The following is a 23,468-nucleotide window of genomic DNA, read 5'->3' as shown; positions in this document are numbered from 1 at the left end:
ATTTCCTGCTGCAGCACACCACACACCATGTAACAAACCTCAACACAACTGGCCACAAATTCAACTTTAACTATGCTCACTTATCATATAGTAGAAGGAGCGCGGAGGTTCAGAGCTGAGATAAACTAGAGCCCAGGATTCAGACTTCCTCCCCTCTCGCTCCTACAAAAAGCAAGGCTTAGTCCAAACATTTTGCATTTGTAGTCCTGTTTCCTTCGGTGATGACATGTCCACCTAGAACTGTCCCACTGATAAGAACTTCTGAAGTCACTGGCCAATTTAAATCCAGTTTCAGAAGGATTCAGAGAAAAATGACATTTCACGAGAACAAGAGGCTAGATAGGGCAAAGAGGCAGTAACTCACCTTATAGCAACCTCTTATAGAAAGGAGCTTCTGGACCAGGAAAGCAAACTCAGTGTTAGCTCATTTGCTCTACACCTAAGGACTGATGGAAGACAGTGATGAAAATGCACCCCTTGTCAAAAAAAATATCAACAGAAATGTAGTGTAAGATTGTATTGTGGCTTAAATGACCTTTAATACAAATATGGCATTGCTAACAGAACCCAATAAAAGCGCAGTATGATCTCACCGGGTACTTTAAATCAGTTTCTAAAGTCCTGTCTGGAGCCCTAACCCAATTCCTCTTCCATGGCGGACAAATTCAACATTAATGCCACGTGTGCCTAGAATAATGCCAAAATTGGGAAAAGATTGTTAAGCACTACTGTGATTGAATGCCACTGGCAGAAGCCATTGAGAAACCTTTTTGGTAACTTATAAATATGCATGATAGTTTCTTTTAAATACCCAGTGAAATGATACTGAGCACTGAATGACATCTCTTCCTACAAAGAGTCACCTTCCTTCTGAAAAATATGCACATATATCATAACGAGATAGCACATACAATTTGTGACTTTTCAAAAGTTATCTCTAGGGCCATATTTTCTCATCCTTCCAGCTACAATCTGTGCCCCAGCTTATGAGCTCAGAACTAAGTCTTCTGCAGAAATCGAGTATTAACTTCTAGTAATGCAAGACATTCACTCCAGCAAAAGCACAGGAAATGTGTGACATTGGTCAAAGAACACCTTAAAAAGCATTTATGTAGCATTTGTCACACCTAACAGGCTGAGTTTTGTACTGATAACTCAGTTCTCATTCTATTCTAATGAAGACTGTCTCAATGATATCCCCATCGTCACAGCTGGTCTGAAAGCCAGTTATGTTTCTAGGATATGTTATTGCAGATGATGAAACCCATAGCAGAGAAAGGCAAACCTTTTAGGTAGTGCAATGTGCTTGGCAAAACGCTCCCTCCTGGTTCTCCCTGCTCCTCGTCAACTTGTATTCCACTCCTAGAAGCAATCCTAAATGAGCTCTTTGAGCACTGCACACAATGAATACCCAACGACCATTAAATGGCAGATCCATTAAAAGAACTAATGTTATTTATGCCTTACTATGGTAATGGATCTACTGGTCTTCCTCAAGGAGTTAGAAATATATTTGCTTTTCTTTTGTGGCAATAGGATGAGAAACAGCAAGAGAAACTGAACATTTATATTTCATGTAACTACAAACACACAAAACTACTGCTGGATTACAATTTCCTTAAGTAACTAAGGAGATGCCTTAAAATGTCTTTTGTAAACAAGTAAAATAAACAAATAAGTAAATGAGGAACCTGTGTTTTTTCTTCTTACTAGACCTGGGCTCTGTAGTCTAACAGGCACCTGCTCACTGTAATGCTCACCATCCACTTTGGGTATTTTGTATTTCTCATGACGGAGCCTGCGCAGCGATCCGAGTGGGAACTGGATTCTCTTCTGGTCCAAACACAACAAACAGAGCAGTTAACCACATTCAGGTTACAGAATCTTTCCTGCTACTAACATTTGAGCCAGCAGAGCTCAGTTTGGCTCTCAGATACCACACTGAGCTTGCAGCTGACTGTTAAGAAGAACCCCAAATTTCTGTTTATGAACCGAGAACACTGGACAGGGAAACCACAACCATGGAACCCCACCAAGCTCCTATTAGGGTTAATCACAGACTATGGACACAAAACACCCCACAGCAAATGTTTACACTTTGCTCCATTAAACACAATGGAGAAAACAGTGGGAGTAATCTAGCAGACCAAAAAAGATGACATCTTCTGTAAATATCTCCCTCCAACCACTCAGTTCCTAACCTTGCAGGATTTCAAAGTCCATAACTTCTTTTAGCACACCAGCTGCTTCTCCTTTAGAAATGGTGACAGCAGGCAGTGTGAAAATGACATGCCTTGGAGACAAACCAGTTTTATTTAAAAACAACATTTATATATATTACACACAATATTCCAAGTTAAAAGAACATTATAGAGAATGCTAAGTCAAATAGACAAAAGTTAAGAAATTGCAGAATTAAAATTGCCAACGCAACCTTCATTTGAATCTCTTGCGTTATGCAGTGCGCTGCTGCCTTCACTTACATGACCACATTATTTTTTCCACGGGACCCTTGCCTCGTTCAGTGTGAAGGGTGGATGATTCTCAGTTAATGAGCAGCTTTTCAGAATTTGTTTTCTTCTTGTTGTTTAGCGCGTAGCCCATTTCTGATGGCTTGCCTCCACAGGGGGTTACTCAGAAACAGTTGAACAGCTCCCTGATTGAATGCTTTATTATAGAACAAGATCATTTCATCTCTGCTTAGTTTAACCCACTTTGTTTCACCAAACTCCAACTCTACTCTGAGAGCACATGATAAATGTATTAATGGCTTTTCTAAAGGTACACATTAGTAATACATTTTTGATTAATTTATTGTCCCAATGCTTCCATTTGATCTGGATACACTGTTGAAAAAGCGATTAGAAAGTTTCTGTGTTGTAAAAGCATTCATTAATGTGGATATCCAATTTGGAAAATGAGAGCATTCTTTTTGTAGCATGCTTAACATTATATGGTGCTTTAAATGCAGAAACCTCAGTTCCAGCTGAAGACCTAAGTATGCAGATCTGCTGCAAATCAGATACCACCTTACATTGAGTATCCAGAAAATGGGGAACATGCAGCTAATGAACACTTCACAAAGATCTCATTTTCAGCATCTTGGCATTAGAATCTCAGTAGTAAAGGCGGAAATTAAATCAAGTTTTCCAAGACTGCATTTAACTGTGTTAACAGTGAGACTCAGCGACGTGGTTATGAAGAGAATAAGCAGTGCAGATGAAAGCTGTCCACAAGGGCAGGCTGTCCACAAGGCTTCTACATTGCTCTAGAAAACCGAATTTCCTGACCTTCCTGTTGCTGCCCAGAGAGAGCTGGTTCCTCTATGGTCAATTCAGAGCGACTAAACCAGGCTTCTCCCTGCAGCTGCCCTCGGAAGGAGGCTGTTTGCCATAAGATGTAGGACACCAGCCTATTGATCCTCACAGGCTAGCGATAACTTTTTAGAACAACTCACTGTCTGCACTGTGCTAGTGTGTGTAACTTGGCCAAACATGCATAAATTTTAATAGAGGGGGAAAAAAAAATGTTGACAAACGTTACCACTGTCAGCTTTCAGTTCCACCCTTCAGGACTAGAAGCACTAATACCTTAGAAGGAAAGACCAAAAAAGCTGGAGACATGGACAGCTGACAGCGTTACGTTTGGCAAACTGCTACCGACCAATTGCAACTGAAAAGCAGAGCTGAAGCAAAAAGCTTGAGGAAAGCTCAGGAACAGAAGAGTTAACCGATAATTAGTCAAGTGCTAAGGGAAGGCATACAGATTGCTTGGCATGGGAAGGGAGGACAGAGACGGATGCACAGGAAGCAGAAAACACAGAGTTTCTGTTTGCAGACTGCCCCCGAAGCATAAGAGAAAATGTGTTGGGAGGGTGGCATGGGTTGCTGTGGGTAGAAGCAAATAGCAGGTACAGCTAGTTCAGCCTTCAAAAGAAATGATGCAAGGAACACCAGAATACAAACACACAGCTGCTCTCCAGAAGCAGGGGAGAATTAAAGTGGTTTGAGCATTCTTGGTGCCCTAACTCCGGGCTCCTCTCAAGCTGGTGCCATCAGAACAACCACTGAACCCAGCAGTGCACAGCTCCTTCCTCTAGGGACTGTCCCAGAGATACAACAAGCTCCTCCTCTGTTAATTAAGACAAAACGTTTCCAAATAGATGGGTGGGTAGAAGCAAGATAAAGAGACGGAGATGTGGAGTTGACCAAACTCCCTTTTCCTGCAGTCCCGCAGAAGAGCTGGGCCACAACGCCTCCCGGCTGGGCTTCCAGGCAACGTCAGTGGGGGGCAGCTGCTGCTGGTCTCCTACTGAAAGAGAAGGAAAAAGACTGTTAGCCTCGGTCTGCCCAGTGCTGAGCACGGCCTTCTCATACTCTGAAAGCTTCTCTATTTCCATTTTAAAAGAGGGGTGGAGCTGGAGAAGAAACAAAACACGGGAGGGATATGTATAGCACACAGAAGTCCACTGACGAGAGCAGGCCTCTACTTCACGACTGGGAGGTATTGTCCAGAGACACGGCTGGTGGTTAAATTTAACCGGCACTCCACAGGAGGCAAGGCAGGCAACAAAAGAAAATCCAAGAAGTGACAAGTTAGAGATCTATTCTGGGATTTCTCCAAGTCATTTCAAAGATCACAACAGCTTCTTTAACAGTTCTGACCTTTGCAGTACAGCAGAGGGAGAAAAGATGTACCTATCCTGCGTGCATCAGAGTGTGCTTATTGTATTGCACACTTCCAGAACAGTCCTATGTGATTCAAGCCGTTTGCAGGAGAGTTTTGATCCTGTAGAAGAAATGTGTTGGCTCTTTACCTGCTAGGCCAGGACTATATGCAGGAGCTGACCTCACTGGCAAATCCTAGATTTATATTGCTGTTGCCAAACCCAAAGTTATTCCTCACCTAGTAGACATGAAATGTGAGGACAGTCCAGAACTGCTTCACGGTAAGAAAACTAAAATCACAGCACAGATCAAACGTGTCTGTGTAGCCCAGTGTCCTGACACTGGTTGGTTCCAGATGCTTTTAAAAATGCTTTCACGCTTACAGAGAAAAGCCAGAACAGGAAACCTGCTCAAAAGGGACTTTGCTCTTTCCAGTTGCAAAGCAGCGTGCACCTTACAAATGGAGGCCACAACAAAAATTCCTGTAATTATGGATGCTCTCATTACCACGTTACCATTGACACTTTCACTGAAATCCTTTGAGGCTTTCAACCTTAGTGGAAGTTTGCACCAACCAGTTCTACAGAACAACATGCTACACACAGAATCATTTCCTTCCGATAATACCATCTGCGATGCCTTCCAATGTCACTGCATTTCTCCCTACCCTCCAAAAATGGTACCGATTAATTAGGAATTCCTAATTTACTTCCTCAGCTTTACCGTGGTATGCCATTTTTACGTTACGTGCTCATCCAGGAAACAGCCTGTTAACTGAGGTTTTAAATAAATTTTTATCTCTCCTCATAAAATCAAACTTCCTAGTTCGGACTGATGAAAAGAAAGCACTGAATACAAGCACCGAGACTTTTTGCATAATGCAGATTCATTTCATTATGTTTGGTAATAAATTTTGCTCTTTGCTCTTCCACTACAGTCCATGTTTATAACTTGATCAGACGAAGAGGAATTTGATGGCCTGGCTACAATGAGAAATTTTGCTTGTAATAATATACATATAATAAATATAAAAAATTTTAAATGTCTGCCTGCTCAGTTCTAAATCCGTTCTCACTGCATCAAGGTGAAACGGTGACCTATTACATGTAATGGTCTTATTTCAATCTCTCCACAATGAGATCTCTGACAACAATATAAGCACTGGAGGTAGGAAGAGAGAAAACATTACCTTGGGAGTAATCTCTTTGTATCAGGTACCTACATTATGTTGGTATCTGATGTGCTTCAATTTATCACTGTAGTTTAAATTTCTAAGAGAAAGGACAATCCGGAAGCATGAAAAATTACTAATTATAACATTTAAAATAGAAGCAGCGACGGAAATGTCAACAATCCGACTGGGCCATCAGAGACTTTGCAGTGATGAATAAGAAGCGTTGCACTGCAGACTGGGGGAGAAGCTTTGGGCCATTTTTCAAAGCTTGAAGAAGTTCTCAAGGAGTTACAAATGTTCATTTCGTTCCTATCCCTTCAATTACCATCAGAGCATTTTGTGGCCTTTCTGATGGCTCCACTGAACCTCCAATAGCATTTACTGTCAAGAGATACACAAGCTCAGAGATACTTTGGCCTAACTCAGCGGGAGCTGGGTGTTTATATGTCACTACTGACTTGGATCTGTGGGCCTAACCATGACATGAAGCATCTACTGAACCACTGATTTCCTGGAAAATGTGTTTTCCTGGAGGAGACAGAGCTATACCACATAAATACTGGTCTTGTACTTGGTCAATAACCCTCTGACAGAGCTACAGCCTTCATAATGTCTGATACAGCTTCTGACCAGTTCCACGCCTTGAAGCAGAAGAGATTCAGGAAGTGCTAAATCTGACAGTGAGAGAAATTTCAGTTTATGAGACATACAGGATTAAGGACCAGTAGCTGAAAAAAAGACCCGATATAGCATTAAAATATATTGGACCATTTTCAGACATTCCATACTGGGTTACTTACGAGTTCCTAGGCAAAAATATTGGGGAAAGTTAAACATAAATAAAAATAGAGGAAAAAGATACCTTTGCACTAATACAAAGTGGTAGAAATTTGTATTGCCTGGGCTTTGCATATATATATCTATATATATATATATTGATTGACTGTGCATGCATATATATGTATATGTGAGAGAGAGAAAGCTCTGTGTACGTTTACATACACATTTTATATATAGCTTTCCCAGCTGACATAAGATATTCGCTAAGAAGCTGTGTGTAAAAAAGAAATAAAAAAGGAAGCTTTCTAAAACACATGAGAGAAAACTTCAGTCAGTAAGAAAAAAATAACTGGGGGGATGAAAATATAAATAAGGACTAACCAGACCTGTAGAAGCCTGTTAGGCATGTTTTCTTATTTTTCATTGCTATCTGACAAAACAGAGAAATTATTAAAGGATAAAACCAAAGGAAATATCTCTAGCTACCCTTAGAGAATGGATGACAACTCTGTTGAAAAGCAATTGTCTGTCCACCTGAAATGAAAATTATACACAGAGGTCAATCTCCAGGTAATAAAACCCAGGTTCTCTGCAAGACTAGCTCAGAAATACACCATTTTTGAATTTAAAGCACAGGGACAGTTTCAAGCTGCGTTTTCAGTACATCTATATCGTAGTAAAGATGTAAAGTGCTTTTTCCTCCACTCCATTGATTTGCCCTATAAAGGAACCAACTGCAATTCTTCTCTCCTCCACTCTCAGCAGCTGCACTCCCCCAATTCCTTTAGGAGACCCCCAGTAAGCAGGCAGGGCATGGGAAATGGGAGCAAGGAGCCTCAGCTGCACCCTAAGGCTAACACAGCAGGGAACCGCGCTGCACACCACAGAATTCAGAGCTCCATAGTTTGATTTATGCCGACACGAGGCTGCTTTTCTTGGTGTGGTATCCTGACGGATATCACCTCCAGTCCAGAGGCTCCTACGGGCTGCACTGAGCCCTTCATTACCTTGCCAGGAATCAACATTTTGCCTGTTTCAGCCTTTAAATGCCAAAGGTGGCTAATTTTTTTTTCTGCAGACTGGAGGAAGGATACCTACTCTGTAGGCAGGTGCCACTCATTAGATGACAGTCATTTCTGGGTGCGCAGCAGACCAGCTCTCCTGTAGCTCTATGGTAAGTGGACACGTTGGGCGTCGTGCCTTCAAAGTGGCAACCCACCTGGCTACTGCTTTTCCCTTTGTCTGGTACCACATAACCAGCTTCTTTGGGGCAGGATGCTTCTGCAAGCAAAGAACAAGGCAGCCTATTTTCCCAAGTTAATGCCTTTTAAAAAGCGTGGACAACGAGGAAGGTGGCAGAGGGTGGGATGTGACGTAAAGGCAGATGGGAATGCAGAAGAACAGTTGCTTAGCACCTATAAAAGTCAGGCCCACTTCTTCACAAGATAGAGACGTCTTTCCGTAACCACAGTTAGGAACCCACGTTTGAGTTTTGGCCTCTAAATAACCTGAATCCATCACGGGCTTTTTGAATGCGCAACTGATAATTAGAGAAACAAAGATACTGAAAGTCGCATGATTCTTCCTGCTGCAGTCCTGGCAGCGAGCAGCAATTCGGCACCGAGGGACAGCTTTTGTTTTACCTCTGCTCCTGTCGGGAGCTTTGCCATCTATTAATGAATGACAGGCAGATCAGAAAAAGGCGCTGCAGAAACTTCATTCTCAGCCAGTGGGACAATATGGGATCAGGCAGCAGCCTTCCTGCCTTTGTCTGAGCTAGAGATAGAAAATAAAGCTTGGAGTCAGAAATCATTATCCAACCCTAGGTTGTTTTATGTGGGCACGAGGGTGTTTTGGAATGGGTCCGTAGCATCTATTTATCAGGACTAAATCAATACAGCACAGCAGGGTAGAGACAAACCAAGCATTTGAGGTATTAAAAAAAAAAAAAAAGCCTGTGAAAACACCAGATTGACAGCCAAGAGGAACGTGCTCAAAATCATTTGGAAGCCAAAAAGATTTCTTTTATATTCTGCTCTATTTCTTACTCAATTAGGAAAACTCACCTGATAAAAGGACCAAGAGATTACCCTGCTTAATGACACAGAGAAGGGAGCAAAACAGAAGCGTTTAAATCCCATAAGCACCTCTCGTCTTTGTCTCAGCCTGCTTTTTCTGCCTGGATTATGCTAACACTATTAATCTTTGTGCCTGTGACTAACTCCCGGGTTTTTATGCGAGTGACCTGATTCTGCACCGCCACGCTCCTCCCAGCTCGGTGAGCCTCCCCATGTGATCCTTTCTTCCCCCTAAATAAAGTTGAAAAATTTGGCTGGGAGCAGCGAGTGCTGCTGAGGCAGCGGGTGCGCGGAGCCGTCCCACCCTCCCCACATCTGCAGCACAACCCAGGCGCCCGCTCGGCACCGGCTGCCTTCAGGACGGAGGGCGATGAGGCTGGCCACTTAGCCAGGGTGCAGGCTACCTCCATGCCAGCCTTCAGCAGGGGCTCCCAGCCTTGCCAGCCCCTGCTCACTCCCCCTTTTTTGCGAGGAGCCCAGCGGGCCGAGGACGATGTGGCCGGAGAAGGTGAGTGCTGCATGGCTGTGATGAATCCTTTGTGCGGAACCGGAGCCTCGTCGGGAGGAGGAGGAGGGAGGGAAGGGGCAGCAGTCGCAATTCTTTATATTTATTTTTAATAGACAGTCAAAAGCCTCCTTTCCTTCCCTGTTATGCCAAAGGCGTGAGCCTCTTGCTGAGGGAATCCACCTAACGAGCTGCCTTCCCGATGAAGCTGCTTTTCCCAGCACGGGGCGCAAAGCGCAGCAGCAAAAAAAAATAATTAAAAAATAAAGCCCCAGCATCTGAAGGCGCCTGCTGCAGACCTGCCCTCTGCCTGGCTGGGCATGCAGGTGCCTCGCTGGGCACAGCTCATCCTGCTCCAGCCCTCTGCAGCCTCCCACCGGGCACAGCACAGCACCCGCTGGGTGCCCGGCGCGGTGCCCAGGACCACGCCACCCATCTGGCTGTCCCCTAAGCCAGGAGCCCCAGCCTGGCCGGGGGCCACTCGTGCAGCTCTCCCCTGCTCCCAGCAGCTGTCCGAGCAGGAGGCAGCACGCATCACTCCCCACAGGGCCACCAAAGGTGCTCGCTCGGGCACCCCAGCTCCCCTATGCACACGCTCCTCTCGCTGTGCATCTTCCTCCCCATCTCTCGGGGGGCTGCAGGTAGCCCTCAGCCTTTCCCATTCATCGCCTCCCACTCCCCTGCACGCACACCAAGCCTCCCCCTCAGCCACCCATGGCACTCGGCCCCCTGGTGCACAAACAGGAGCCCCCCGCCCCCTCCGTGCTCCTACCTGGTGGGTGCAGCTCACCCTGGGGTGCCCCTCCGCGCCCCCGCGTCCCCTTCCAGCCACGGCTCAAGCCGTGCACCCACCGCTCTCTGGTGCATTAACTCCTCTCAGCTGCATTTCACACAACTTCTCCCCTGTCTGGGTTGTGATTTCAAGCTGAAAGGAAAGTCAGTCCTCACTAGTAAGTGCTGAATGACCGAAGAAAAGTCTCCCTTCCTTTCTCCCCCACTGCTCCTCTAGCCTCAGTGCAGGGACCAGCTCACTGCACACCGGCTCGTTACCCCCAGAGGTCCCCGTGCTTTAATTCTGTCAGAGTGGAGAAGAGGGCAGGGAGCAGGAGGGGTGCTCACTGCTTACCTACAACTCCCAGATTTGACAAACGCTGTCCCAGTCCATGCTGGGGGGAAATAAATGGGATCTTAGTCCAGAACCGTACGAAGTAGCTGCATCTAAAATGACATTCATCACTCCACCGTCCATCCCTCTCTGCTCCCTCCCACCTTTTAACTTCGTATTTTTCTTGCACAATTTTAAAGATGAAATTCCCTGCGTACTGAAGGTATTGTAGTCCTAGACTGTGACTATTCATCAAGAACAGACATACTGGCTGGAAGGAGAAGAGTTTCCTTTTTAAATGAGTTGGACGAGCACTTGAATGTTCAGGCAATCTTCTGCTCCTTGACATGTTTAAAAAAAAAAAAAAAAGCAAGCTATCCCTGTGGGAGTTTCAATCTTGGCAGATTTCAGATCCAAGACAAAGGCTGCTAAGTGTCCCATCCATAATTACATCCCTTACTAGCAGTAGGGAAAGAGAAAAAAAGAAGAAAGATTAAAAAAGGAGGCGGGAGGGGGATAAAAAAGCAGACGTCTTTTGTTCATCCCCCTTTTATAGCCAATTAGCCCAGAATCAGAACCTCCCTTCACCTGCAAAGCAAATGAGAATGTAATGAAAGAGCCACTGATTGTCTTAAAATCTTATTTTATGAAGCTTCTTAGGATTTTGTTCTGTTCATTTTAATTCAGCTCTAAACTGCTTTCAAGTTTTCATTTACCCTGTAACTCAAGAGAACAATTAAACAATCCACTTGGACCTTGACTGGTGAGTACTTGTGACCCCAAAAATGTAATGCAGAGCATTATGACAAAGTGGCCCTGGAAACAGACAAAAATTAAAAAACACTGAGTGAATTTAAGTACCAGTGGAGGCTAGGGAATTGTTTGTACCTCGGGATTTGTGTTTTCCCAGAGTAACATTTAAAATATAGACTAATGGAAGAATTTACAGCCTGCCTCTGCAATCACAGACTGTAATTGCCCCTGATTTTGAAAGGAGTGTGGGAAGAGCAGGGGAAAATGTTGTGCGAAAGAAATGAACATGAACTAAATTAGCAAAAAAGTTAACCATGAAATAAATTTCAAATGGAAAAGAAGAATCCCTATTTTATAGGATACACTTTTCAGCTGCTGCTGTGAGATTGCCTCCTCTATTAGGAAAAACAAAAGGTGGCTTATCTGCAAAATCCATCCTCTGAAAAGAGGTATATTGAGTGCTGCTTTGAAAAAAAAATTCAACATAGGCTTCACTGCATTTTAAAAAACTGTTTCTAAGTGAACCTCACGAAGGAACAGATCTGTTCAACTGTTTAGAGAACAGCCCCATGATACAACAAGCACTGTTTCCCAAATTCAAGAGGGAAAAAAACAGAACTCCAACCCCTTCCCCAGCTACACGCACCTGAAAGAAGTAAGACCCTGCATCTCTTCCCAATGTGTTTTATTACAGCATTCCTAAGCCTCAGCCAGCACGTCCATTGGGACCATTTAATGCACAGTTTCAAAGCTACCCTAAAAACGGTATGCTAGGATTTCATTGATCATGATGATAAACTTTCTTTACACCACTATATAGACGCAGCAGCTAAAATATGTATCACAGGTACATTTTGCCAGCATTGATTTGAGGAGAGAATTTGTCAAGCATTCAGTCTACGAGATTTACTTGCAGTTTCTTCCTGGTAACAGGCATCAGCAGCATCTGGAAGGATTTGGACTTTGCACACACAAAACCCAGTGCTTACCAAAACATGCAGTTTTAAGAAGGCTGCAATCAAACCTGAAAAGCTGCTGGCATTTATCAAATCACAGCTATACCAAATGAGCATCTTACACTATCACGAGAAGGCACCAATAAAATCAGTGGGATAAATATCAGTTTCAGAGAGTTTAAGTCTACAACACAACAAGTTTGTTGCTACAATTACCCTACACTTCAGCAATGACTTAATTAAAATTAAAACCTTGAGAAAAAGAAAAAAAAACACACACCAGAAGTAGCTCCATATAGGTTCATATAGGCCCAGGCAAATAGTATGTAAATAATGAATATAAATTCAGTCCCAGCCCACATTAAGCAGAGACACCTGACCACAGCAGTTATTCTGAAATAACTGAAAAGCAAACGTCCTGAGTAGTGCTCACAGCCTGCAACTTCCACCTGGATCCATGGAGGCTGTTTGCTCAGCATCCCTCAGTGCAGAGGTAAGGGGGTATCAGGATCTGGCCTAAAGTCACTTCTTTTGTCATGCCCAGTCTGTCCCTCAAAGTTATCTGAGCCTATCATTGCTTTAAGGACAATCAGGATCCCAACAGATATCGTTCCTTAATTAAATCTTCTGTTGACTTACAGATCTGATCAATGCTGGAATGAGGTTTTGCAAGCGCTTCCAAAACTTGCAGCCTTTCCCTCCTCCTGAATCAGGGAGGGGAAAACCTCAAAACAAAGCCATCAGACAGTCAGGAACACTCACATTGTATTTCCAGCAGACAGAACAGGCTGAACAACTAAAAGCAGAGGTTTTTTTTTTGCTCACCAGGATATAAATAGGGTAAAGCATTTTAAGAGACTAGGGCAGAATTTTACAGCCTTAATTAAAAGACTAATTGACTTGCTTAAATCTGCATTTAAGTTGCCTGTTATATCATAGCAAGGGTATTATGCAAATTAAGTTCCTAAGGAATGATTAAGTATAAAATTTAGTCTAGATCAGTTTTGGATTTTGGTTTTAGATTAAGAAGGAAGACAAAGCCAGAAGCCGGGTCCTTTCATTTTAGGATCTCTCCAATAACTCTGTGGTGTTTAACACCTACGAATCTGGTTACACATTACAACCATACCCACAGTGGGCTGCTGTGCTTTACCAACCCAAGGTTTATTCTTTAAGCCCATACCCTCAAGGACACAGAACCTACTGGGAAGTACGAAGCCTAGCTGGCTCTCAGCTGAAAGCTGAGCAGCACTTTGCAGACTTGAAAGCTCAGGATTTCCAAACGTGTTTTGAGCACCCAGAGATAGACAGATGTGTACCAGTATACATAGGCATTTTGAAAACAGCTATGGTGGACTTATATGCATATTTAAAACACCCATAAAATCTGGCCCTTGGTTCTAACACAAGAGTTTCTAGAAGATACAGTAAAGAAACAGTGAGATATTTCAGACTTGCTACTTGTGTGCTTCTTGAAGTCCTTCCTCCCTTCTATCCTTCTCCCGTTCCTCCCTCCCTCCTTGTCCCCACTTTCATTTGCTCTCACTCCCACTCTGACTTTCATCTCCAATTTTGTGCACAAGTGTATTAGTAGATGTCTTGCTACACTAGCTCTGGAGGAAGAGAAAAGAATCATTTACATATCAGGTTTAGAACATGATACATTTCATACAAATGTTTTCACATCAAAAAGATGCAAATCGGGAGAAAAGAGGCACATTCTTCTGTAATGCAATAAAAAACAGAAAACACACTTTGAAAGGCAGCAGAAAAATTTACAAGCAAGCTGAAGGCAGAAAGAAAGAAAGCCTGAAACTACATTAGAAAGCCAATACATATTAAAGATGATATAAACGCTAGAAGGAATTCAGCATTTGATTTGAAAATGCAGTGTGTGTGTATGCATGAGTACTTGAAAGAGATACACACGACAGCAACCAAAGATTCTCCTACTGGAATCAGAGATTTTTAATATTAATTCACAAGGAGCAGGTTTATAGTTTTATGCTATGGATCTTTAAAAAGATGTTTTTATGTTCATTTGAGAACAGTATCATAAAATTTCCTTGCTCACTACTGGTTTAGATGTGGTTGTCAACCTTTCTCCCTCAAGGAAAGAAACCAGAAAGTCACAGACAAGAAGTCTGAGTTAACCTAAAGGTTAGGTATGTACAATCGGCTTCCTATTAAAACACCAAAACCACAGCACCTCACCTGTAATTTCTGGCCCTCATCCTTCCAACAAAGCTGAAGATTTTGGACGTTCACAGAGCTCAGTCCTTCCTTCAGCTGCAACAAAGAATCAGAAAACAGTTATCCTAACAGAAAAAAGCACTGGCAACTAAAACTCCACATAAGCCTGGCTTTCCAACCCAGTATCTTGATTTTATTTAAGGATTCAATATAAGTTGTCAGTATTCTTTTTTATATAACACAAATAGTAGTATTATTAATTACTAAGTCGCTATCAAACAGAGACAAGTTTTGCCCATGTAAAATGGTAGGAGGCTCAGTGAAATCAAAAAAGGCTGTTGATCCACATTCATCTCTCTTTTCAGCAATTCAGCATTTGATAGCAATAACCGGAATTAATCTTTGAGATCAATTTGTCCCTGTGATTTCCTTCGTTTCTCTCATGTAAATTGCATGAAACTTTCAGAGATCAAACTCGGAAAACAAGGGGAAAGACAACGGCCATCACAAGGACATTACAAAACAAGGAGCAGATTTTGGCCTTCACAGCTTATGCCAAGTGGTACTTCACTTTCCATACTTCCTATTTCACTTTACATATTTTACACTTCACTTTACATATTAGCTTGCTATACCAGAAAGGTATGAAAATACGAGCCATGGTAGCAAAGTCCATCTCTAGGTAAGGGCACATACCATGCACTCAGCTTGCAGATATTTTAATACACTTTCATGATAAGTTTCTTCCAGGACAAAAAGCTTTTTTTTTTTTTTTTTTTTAAATACCTGAATCATTCTAATATGTTATTAAATGTTAATGGGAATTAAATATGCACATTCCTGAGATATTAGTTTGCATGTTCTTAACGCTCAGACAAAATACACCGAAGACTTGTGACTCACACATAAAAACAACCCAATAATGTAAGAATAATTTACGATCTATTTGAATTAAATTAGGGCACAGCTATTGAAGAACATTTGTTTTTTTTTAATGGAAAGTTTCCTCACGAGAACGTGTTGACGCTGTGGATGGAAACTCGAAACGTGCACTCTGTGTACGTGTGTGTAAATACAGTGATTAAGGATAATAGGAAGTCTTCTCTAGATTGAAGCACGGTACCAGAGGTCCACCTCTGTCTCAGAAACCAAGATCTCAGTAGGACATTGCAATCTGAGTTACGCTATTACATTTACCACTACTGTGGTCTCTCCAGAGCTGTGTAGAAGTGACCAACCACCTCCCCAACCTGCTGAGAATGCTCCTCCCGATGCAGCCCACGGTGCCCCTGACCTTTACAAAAGCTCCCTGCTGGCTCTTGTTCAACTCAGCGTCCACCTGGCCCCCCAGGGCCTTTTCTGCAAAGCTGCTTTCCAGCTGGGTGGCCCCCAACGCACATTTGGGCACAAGGTTCAGCTGTTTGTTTAAACATTCCCTAACTCAGTACTCCCATACCAAAGTTAAGTCCTCTCCGTGCCACACTTTCCCGCTGGTCCCGGGGGGCTGGGATGGCAGAGGGTGACTCTTCCCCACACAGACTGAAGCACAGAAGTCACTGAGTGCCTCTTCATTGCTCACCAGGCCCCCTGGCCCATTCAGCGGGAGCAGGTCCACATCTGTCCTAACCTCTCTGCTGCAGAAGAGGCATTGCCATTTACATTCTTTTCAAGATTCATCTTGTGATGAGTTTTGACTTTCCCAACCTGACCCTTGCGTGCTCAGACAGTCGCCTCTCTGCTTTTACCACTTGCACGCCCCCTTTTCTGGTCCAGCTTTGTTGGGAGCTCCTCACTCATCCACACAGGCCTCCCGTGTCTTCGCTTTATTCCTTGCGCTTTGGGATGGACTCTTTCTGAGTCTGGAAGAAATGATCCTGGCAAGTCAGCCAGCTCTCCTGGACTTCTCTCTTAAAGTCCATCTTCCATCAGAATCTTCCGAGCAGGTCCCCGAACAGGCCAAAGCCTGCTCTCCTGAAGACCAAGGCCGTGATCGTGCAATTTGCCTTGCTCCCTCCTCTCAGGATACTGAAGCTCCGTCACCTCATCGCCACCACAGCAAAGGCTGCCCCCAGCCTTACCACCCCCAATCAGTTCTTCCTTGTCCGCAAATATGAGGTCCAGCAGAGCCTCACTGGCTCCTGCATCACCCGTGTCAGGCAGTTATCATGAGCACAGCCCCAAAATCTCCTGGACTGCTTGTGGCTTGCTGTGTTGTTCCTCCAGCAGATACCCAGAGTGCTTAAAGTCCCCCATAAAGACACATGCCTTTCAACAAAATTAATCTTCCACCTGCACGAGGAAGTCCTCTGCAAGAGCTTCTTCCCTGTCAGGCAGTCTGTAGCAGGTACCCACAACAGATACAGCAGACACAACGCCACCCCTGGTGATCTGCCTTCTAATCCTGACCCACAAGCTCTCCACTGCCTCCTTACACATGCTCAGCCACAGTTCCGGGGGCTCCAGCTTTAGGATTCCTAGCATTTAGGAAGACCTTACCAGCATTTTACGTTCCTGAGGGCCTCGTATCCATCCACGGCAGCACCCTGGTCATGTAAGCCATCTCTGAACGCACTGAGCTCATCGCCTTGTAACTTCACAAAGACCTCAGTCCTCACATTTCTCCTCCACGCTGTATGCACAAGCACCCAGACCCTCTGGATCAGCACCCAGTCATGCTCATTTCCCAGAAAAGCTGAAAGCCTCTCCCATAAAGCTTTCCTGGCACTTGCTCCCTGTGTGCAGACACCTGAGAAGAGCCCCTTTTCAGTCTCTGGCCCACATCACCCTGCACCCTTTGCTCACCAACCTGGCCTGCTATCACTTGCCTGGGGGTCACCATCTCACTTCCATCTCGTTCCTAGTTTCAAGTTCTCCCCCCAGGCTAGCCAGTCTTATGGCAAAGATGCTTTGGCCCCACTTGGTTAGGTGGATCCCAGCTCTCCCTAGCAGTCCTTGGTCCTCAGATGGGGTTCCCATGGTAGTAATAACCAAATCTTTGCTGTTGGCACATATTTGTGCAAGCAGCTGTTGATTCACAAATTCTGTCAACTTCTCCTCAAGCCCTTGTGGTCCTTGCACGTGCGATACAAAGTGCAGCGTGGATTAGAAAGCTCAGCTTTTCTTCCTTCTGCTGTTCTGTTTCAAATACAGCACGCCACACCATTATTGCAGAGATGATACCATAGCCCTCACTGGATAAGAATGCAGTAATATCAGGACTGGGTGAAGCATTCTTTGCCCTCAAGAGGCTTAAAAGTAAAACATACTAAAAAGAAGTGGTAACAGATACTGATTGTGGCTCTGCTGTAGACTACAGCCAAACCAAACTGAACCCTCAGTCAATCTGTTTTGAAGCCCATCAAAGCAGCCTCCTTCTTCCCAAATGCAGCTAAGTACAAGCAACACTTGGCAGATTTAGATTTTAAAAGCATTTTTGTTGCTATCTGAAAAATGTGTACCTGAGCTGAGAGTGAAATTGAGTTACAAATAACATCCACTCGCGTTTTTGGAACAGTGCTGTCCAGTACCAGATGCCTAATGATTTTACATTTTCCCTGTAGGAATCTGATAGCTGTGGATACAGATGAGATGAGATACAGGTTCAGGCAAGTATGACGAGATCTGAATTTCATTAGTGCTGAGACATTTCACCCTCCTGGACTTTCATGTGGGTGGTGGACACTTAGCTACTCCATAAACCACAAGGGCATTTACTCAGTTTCTTCAACTCATTTCTTGAAGTTTCTTTCTTCAGGCTACCTGACAAAGCTGCTGCAATACATAACAAACTAACTAAGTAGTACTAAAATATTCTATTGCCCATAACCTCCTGATATACCCCTTGCCAGTAATACAATATGTAGACATTCATTAAAGTTATGGTTTGTTGCACTTGTTTTCTTACATGAAAAACTTTCCATCAGCTTTACAAACACTTTTTTTTTTTTGTCTTAAACTACAGTAAAATCTGGCTTTTAAACTTTCTTTAAAACCAACATTTATTTTTGACTATGTGAACATATTGTTCCAAACTGGCAAGAACTGCTCATTTACATCTTTTAACATCAACAGAATGCTAATTTATAGTAAACAGTCTTTATTACAAACAAGAATGTGCTGCTGAAAATGCTGCTAATTAGTAAAAGAGACCTTAGCCTGAGTGGGATGAACCACAGATTTCTATAAAGAGGATGAATTACAATTGCATCCTATCAAACAGAGCATCTCCGAACAAACAGTTATGCTGCAAGATCTTTGAAACCTAATTTTGGCCTCAAAGCATTTGGGAGTAGGGTGGAGGGGGTTTAGAGCAATCTGTTATTTGAAATAAATAGCTTTGAAAGTGCTTACAGCTCCTCCAATTAAAATAACCCGGGGCCAAATCCTACTGTCCTGAGTGGAAGCAGAAACCAGTAAGAACAGGCCAGCTGTATTCCTCGCTGGGTTTTAATCTAAGACAAGACCTGCAACGTGGGGCACAGGGCAGATAATGCAAACCCAGCTCTTTTAGCTCCCGAGCTGCTCATATGAGTAATTTTTTTAGAATTCGTCACACACAGCGTGTATCAAAGCCAACTGACTTAAATGTGTTTGAAATGCTGTCAGAATTATTACAGCTCGCTGCCTTTAGGGGAGCTTACCTCTTAAGTAACACTATGCCATTTTTTACCCAGGTCATTTTTCCAGGTTCCAGCTTTGCAATCAGTGAGGACATCTCCTAAACTCCAGTATAACAAGGACAAAAAAACCCAAACCAAAATCCTCTCTGGACAAGCCAAGTCTGAGGGCAAATAACAAAGAAGTGGGAAAAATTAAAAAAAATCATTAACATGAGAGCTCCTGTTTCGTAGCTGATTTTGTTAATGCCTATGATGTTAGCAAAACCAAGCCTGCCCCTCAGCAAAAAAAATCTGCCTTTGATTTCACACTCTTTGGGGAATATCTGGGGGAAGAAAAAGCCTCTTACTGAATGAATTCATAAGACATAAACTACGCTTGTTGCAGAGCTTGTTTTTCTTTTAAGCCTGAGGATAAGCCCTGCCACCACAATGTTACTGGAAAATTGATGTGATTTTCTTTAATTATCTGCTCAAGAAAACAAAGAATTGCAAACTGGCAGTCAACCAAGCAGCCTCTCCCCCAAACACCTCTCAGCAAAGCAGCCAACAGTGCACGTAAGCATCTGGCTTCCACGGCTCTGGCTGTAGATGACCTGTGCTGGGCGCTCGGCGACACGTGCTGCCGTTCCTACACTGCCTGGCTTCAAAGGCAAACAAAACTTGTGAGCCTCATCGATGTCTGGAAAACCCGAGGAGAAAACTGCCTTCCGAATGCCACAGGTGACGAGGGAATCATAGCTCTTGCTTCTTCAGGAATACTGACCAAGTGAGAACAACCACTGAATCCCAATGAGGCCGAAGTTCAAAGCAGCTCCTGTACCCACGCTTCTGGCCTCAACAGAGTATGAGAACTTTGCTAAACTAAACACAACAAGAGACACTGAAACTAAGCAGCTAGAGGGGTCCCTCTCATCCACTATTGCACTGATAATAGTGCTGGTTATTATTTTCTCTTTGGTAATGACATCCCTAGTGACCTACTGTTTTCACAAGTGGAAACTGAGAGGTAAAAAACTGCAGAGAGCACAAGAGGAGTACCAGAAAGACCACGAAAAGAGCATTTTTCAAAGCACGCCTGGACTTGTTTCATAAAAATAAAAAAATCCAACACAAAATATTCTTGCATTACCTGAAAATAATAAAAAGAATGGCAACTATGAAATTTCCAAGCAACTATATCCTTGTTTTATCTCATTTCTAAGAGTTGTTAGCAGTTTGGAGATTTCCTACAGCTTTATTATATATATTTATATATTTAGTCTCATTTGTGCAAAGCAAAACCAACACAATCATGTATTTTTAACCTCTATTGTATTACTAAAACCATAAATTAAAATCTAGTACTCCCATCCTTTCAAAATCCCAGAGGCCTGTGGAAGGCAAAGGGTCAGATTTTGGTTAATGCTGCCAACACAGCTGCTAAAAATCACTGATGTTGTGTTGCCTTGCACTGATCCAATCATCTGGCTGCAGATTCGGAAACCCAGTTGTAGTCTTAAGTAAATCAGATTCACAGATGTTCAGCGAGTAGCAGCCTGGTGCTGAAGGTCTGTGGCTGAAGAGCTCTCCGTGTCTTCAGCAAGGGGTACGTGCAGACAGCGTGCAGGATCGAGCCCTAAATTTGCTAGCAGGCAGGCAGTCAGGCTTTCTTTCACTGAACGTTCAGTGCTGAGAGGTGCTAGTGGCATTCCAACCACAAGTGGATTAAAGACATCCAACGTTAGTGGAACCTATCTTACCAAGAGCAAGCCTAACGCACTTTTTTAACTAGGCTTGTAATTATTTTTAAAGCAACCATACAATGGTGTGTTTCTATTTTCATAGCCTGTAATATGTCACAGAAAAATGACAGCTCTATTGTGAGTAGCATATATAAGTAATATTTTCTAACAAAGTGATGGATGTAACACTAATATATGTAATCGTTTTAAAAAGTACAAAACATGTAAAATTACAAAAACCCTGCTCAAGTATACAGCTTGCTTGCAATTACCATTGATGCTCTATGTATTTTTAAACAAGCTATAATACTGTGATGATGCTGTAAACTTACTTCTGTAGGCAAAAAATGTTTTATTTAAAAATGTCAAGATGAAGGATGTAAATGTTCTTAAAGTGCTATCAACTAAAAATATGAGTTTTCACAGAATATTCTGAAGGATTCTGTTACATGCTACAGATATATTTTACAACGTATTTATGGATCATACACACTAGTCTATGTGAGAACAAACGGTACTATTTTACTACAAAATAAATAAATGTATAAATAAGCAATGAATATCCATGCCTAGATGCTGGATAATGTTTTTTTAAGGTACCCTGCCCAATTCTATAGACACTTTGAACGAGAGAGGAGCTCCTACCTTACCGACAGCAGGGAAAGGCCCCCCCATGTCCCAGCCTCCCCCACAGATCACATTGCTGGTGGTGCAGACGAAGATCTCTCAGTTGCCCAGCAAAAAGGAACAGTTAGCTAGCTGCATGAAAACAATGCAAACTTGGTATTCACAGGATTAATGGATGTATTTCCCCCACCCTTATTTTTTTTTTTTTTAAACAGGGGCATTCAAAACACAAGTCTGTTGCATGCAGTAGCAATTTGCATTTATTATAGCTAGCATCTAGGTTAGTTCTTATTGAACAGAGACAATAAAAAGTAGTTTACTGAAAATCATACTGAATATTAATAAAATCACAATCTAAAGAACACAAGTATATTTCCAAATGTCTTAAAAATACATAGCTGAAAGCACTCTTCTCCATACCCACATACATAAATTTAGAATAGTCACATGAAAGCGACAATTCAGATTTTTAGTGAAGAAGAATCTGGGTGCTGTGTCAGCTAACAGCTTCACAGAGAGACATGATCCCTTCCAGCAGCAAAACCTCATCCTCAAGGCCACCAGTTCAGTTTTTGTCAAGCTCCCAGTACGAATAAAAGGGTTCAGATCCTCCTCTTGGAAGCTGATCAAATTGGCTGTGCTTAAAAAATTCTCGCTACGCAACAGAATTATGACAAGGAGATGGATTTATGAAAAGGCAGTGGCTCCAAGGGAGCCTGAAGCATTGCAGTTTCTAGTATAGCTTCAAAGAAAAGTTTCAAGATTAATGGAAGGATTACTGGGCCAGTGGGACCAGGGCCCACCTGCTCTGCATAACCCTGCTCAAGCAGTGAGTGGATACGGTGCCCTTCCAAGCTCAAGCATTCGGTGACTACGTATTTCACAGGTAACTGGAGATCTCTGTTTCTCTAGAAACCTATTTTGAGTGAGATTCTGGGGGAGAAACAAGTACACAGTCCTGTGCCCTGACAGATGGTTGGGAACAAGACTAAGGAATGTCTGAGCCTAGAAGCCAGGTTCAGTTTTTCCTCAGAGAAACCTGGGGCAAGCAAAAGTGGAAATTACATTGCCAAAGCACACAAGAAACTGGCTCTAACAGTAATTTGAGGAACACAACTTTATCCAAAGGGCCAGCAATAAAGAATAGTATAATAAAAACCAGTTATCAGCATATATAATATCAACATATACATGAAAAACCCTTCCACGTCTGTGCAAAGTTCACACGCTGTACCACGTCACAAATCATTCGGATTAACTAATGCCAACATGTGTAGCATGAAAGCTAGGAGGCAAAAGCTCCAAAAGGACTTCTTACAATAGGCAGATTAATTTCTGTCAGTACTTCAGCCGCTTAACATACGAATCACCCCTGATCCACCTCACTCCTTTTATGTCCCAGCAAGCACCAACAAGGGAGCAGATTAATAAATATTTCTTGATCAGAAAGATCTTGATCTTACAGCTTTACAGGGTTTCTTTGGATCAAACCAAAAACCCACTGCTGAGGAAGGTACAGGAGGAGGAACCTCCTGTGAGCAGAAAAAGAAGCGACATGATCTACTTCCCCCAGCATCCTGCACATCAGAATTTTGGGATTTCTAGTCTCAAGCACTTCAGGATTATGAAATAAATTATTTAGAGTCCCAGATCATTCATTTTGTTCTACGTCCTTAATAGCCGCTACAAGAAGACAAACACTCAGATCTGAGTCACTCTCGATTTAAAAAAACGGTGAAAGAACCATAGTGAGCAGTAGGAAAAGGCACACAAAGACATGAGCAAAATACGCTTTGACTTTTTCAGAGGAGCTACCTGAGATGCCTTTCTGACATTTATGCAAACGAACAAGAACTGTATAGCCTCTGTGCAGTGGGAGTATGAATACTATTTTACAGACACAAATGTTGTCAGACACTAGTCCAAATAACTCATACTTCAACGTATTTACAAAAAGGTTTGACAAAAGAGTTGGAAATAAATATTTCAGTATTTCCAGTATGGAACTACGTACTGAAAGCAAAATATCATAATGTCTTTTTTCCCATAAAATGAATCAATTTATCTTTCGAGTCTCAGAATTTACTATTGATGTTTTTTTGTTTTGTTTTCTTGTTTTGTTTGTTTGTTTGTTTTCTAAAGGGGTGAAAAATGTGTTCATTGGCAATAACAACAAAATTACATTTTCAAAGAATCCAGCTCCCAATTACCACTTCCATACGTGACAGCCCTCACAAGGATTCACTGGGAGTGCTGGGGGTCTTTAACCTAGTGTTAAGCACATCACAAG

The 23,468-nt window shown here is 42.7% G+C and overlaps 1 protein-coding gene across 1 annotated transcript in view; it reads right to left on the bottom strand.

Moving 5' to 3' along the window:
* Nucleotides 1-2,343: 2,343 nt before the first annotated feature.
* C13H8orf48 (chromosome 13 C8orf48 homolog) overlaps nt 2,344-23,468 on the bottom strand; it is a 37,579-nt gene continuing 16,454 nt past the window's right edge. The window contains exons 8-9 of the mRNA XM_032196355.1: nt 14,233-14,307; nt 2,344-4,311 (exon numbers count right to left, since the gene is read on the bottom strand). Of these exons, the coding sequence (XP_032052246.1) occupies nt 14,249-14,307 (59 nt within the window). The 3' untranslated portion in view covers nt 2,344-4,311; nt 14,233-14,248. The remainder of the gene's footprint in view (nt 4,312-14,232; nt 14,308-23,468) is intronic.

This window comes from Aythya fuligula, chromosome 13 (genome assembly GCF_009819795.1).
Source record: "Aythya fuligula isolate bAytFul2 chromosome 13, bAytFul2.pri, whole genome shotgun sequence".
Classification (NCBI taxonomy): Eukaryota; Metazoa; Chordata; class Aves; order Anseriformes; family Anatidae; genus Aythya; species Aythya fuligula.
Note: the sequence above shows the minus strand (reverse complement) of the source record. Positions and strands in the feature narration are given on the sequence as shown.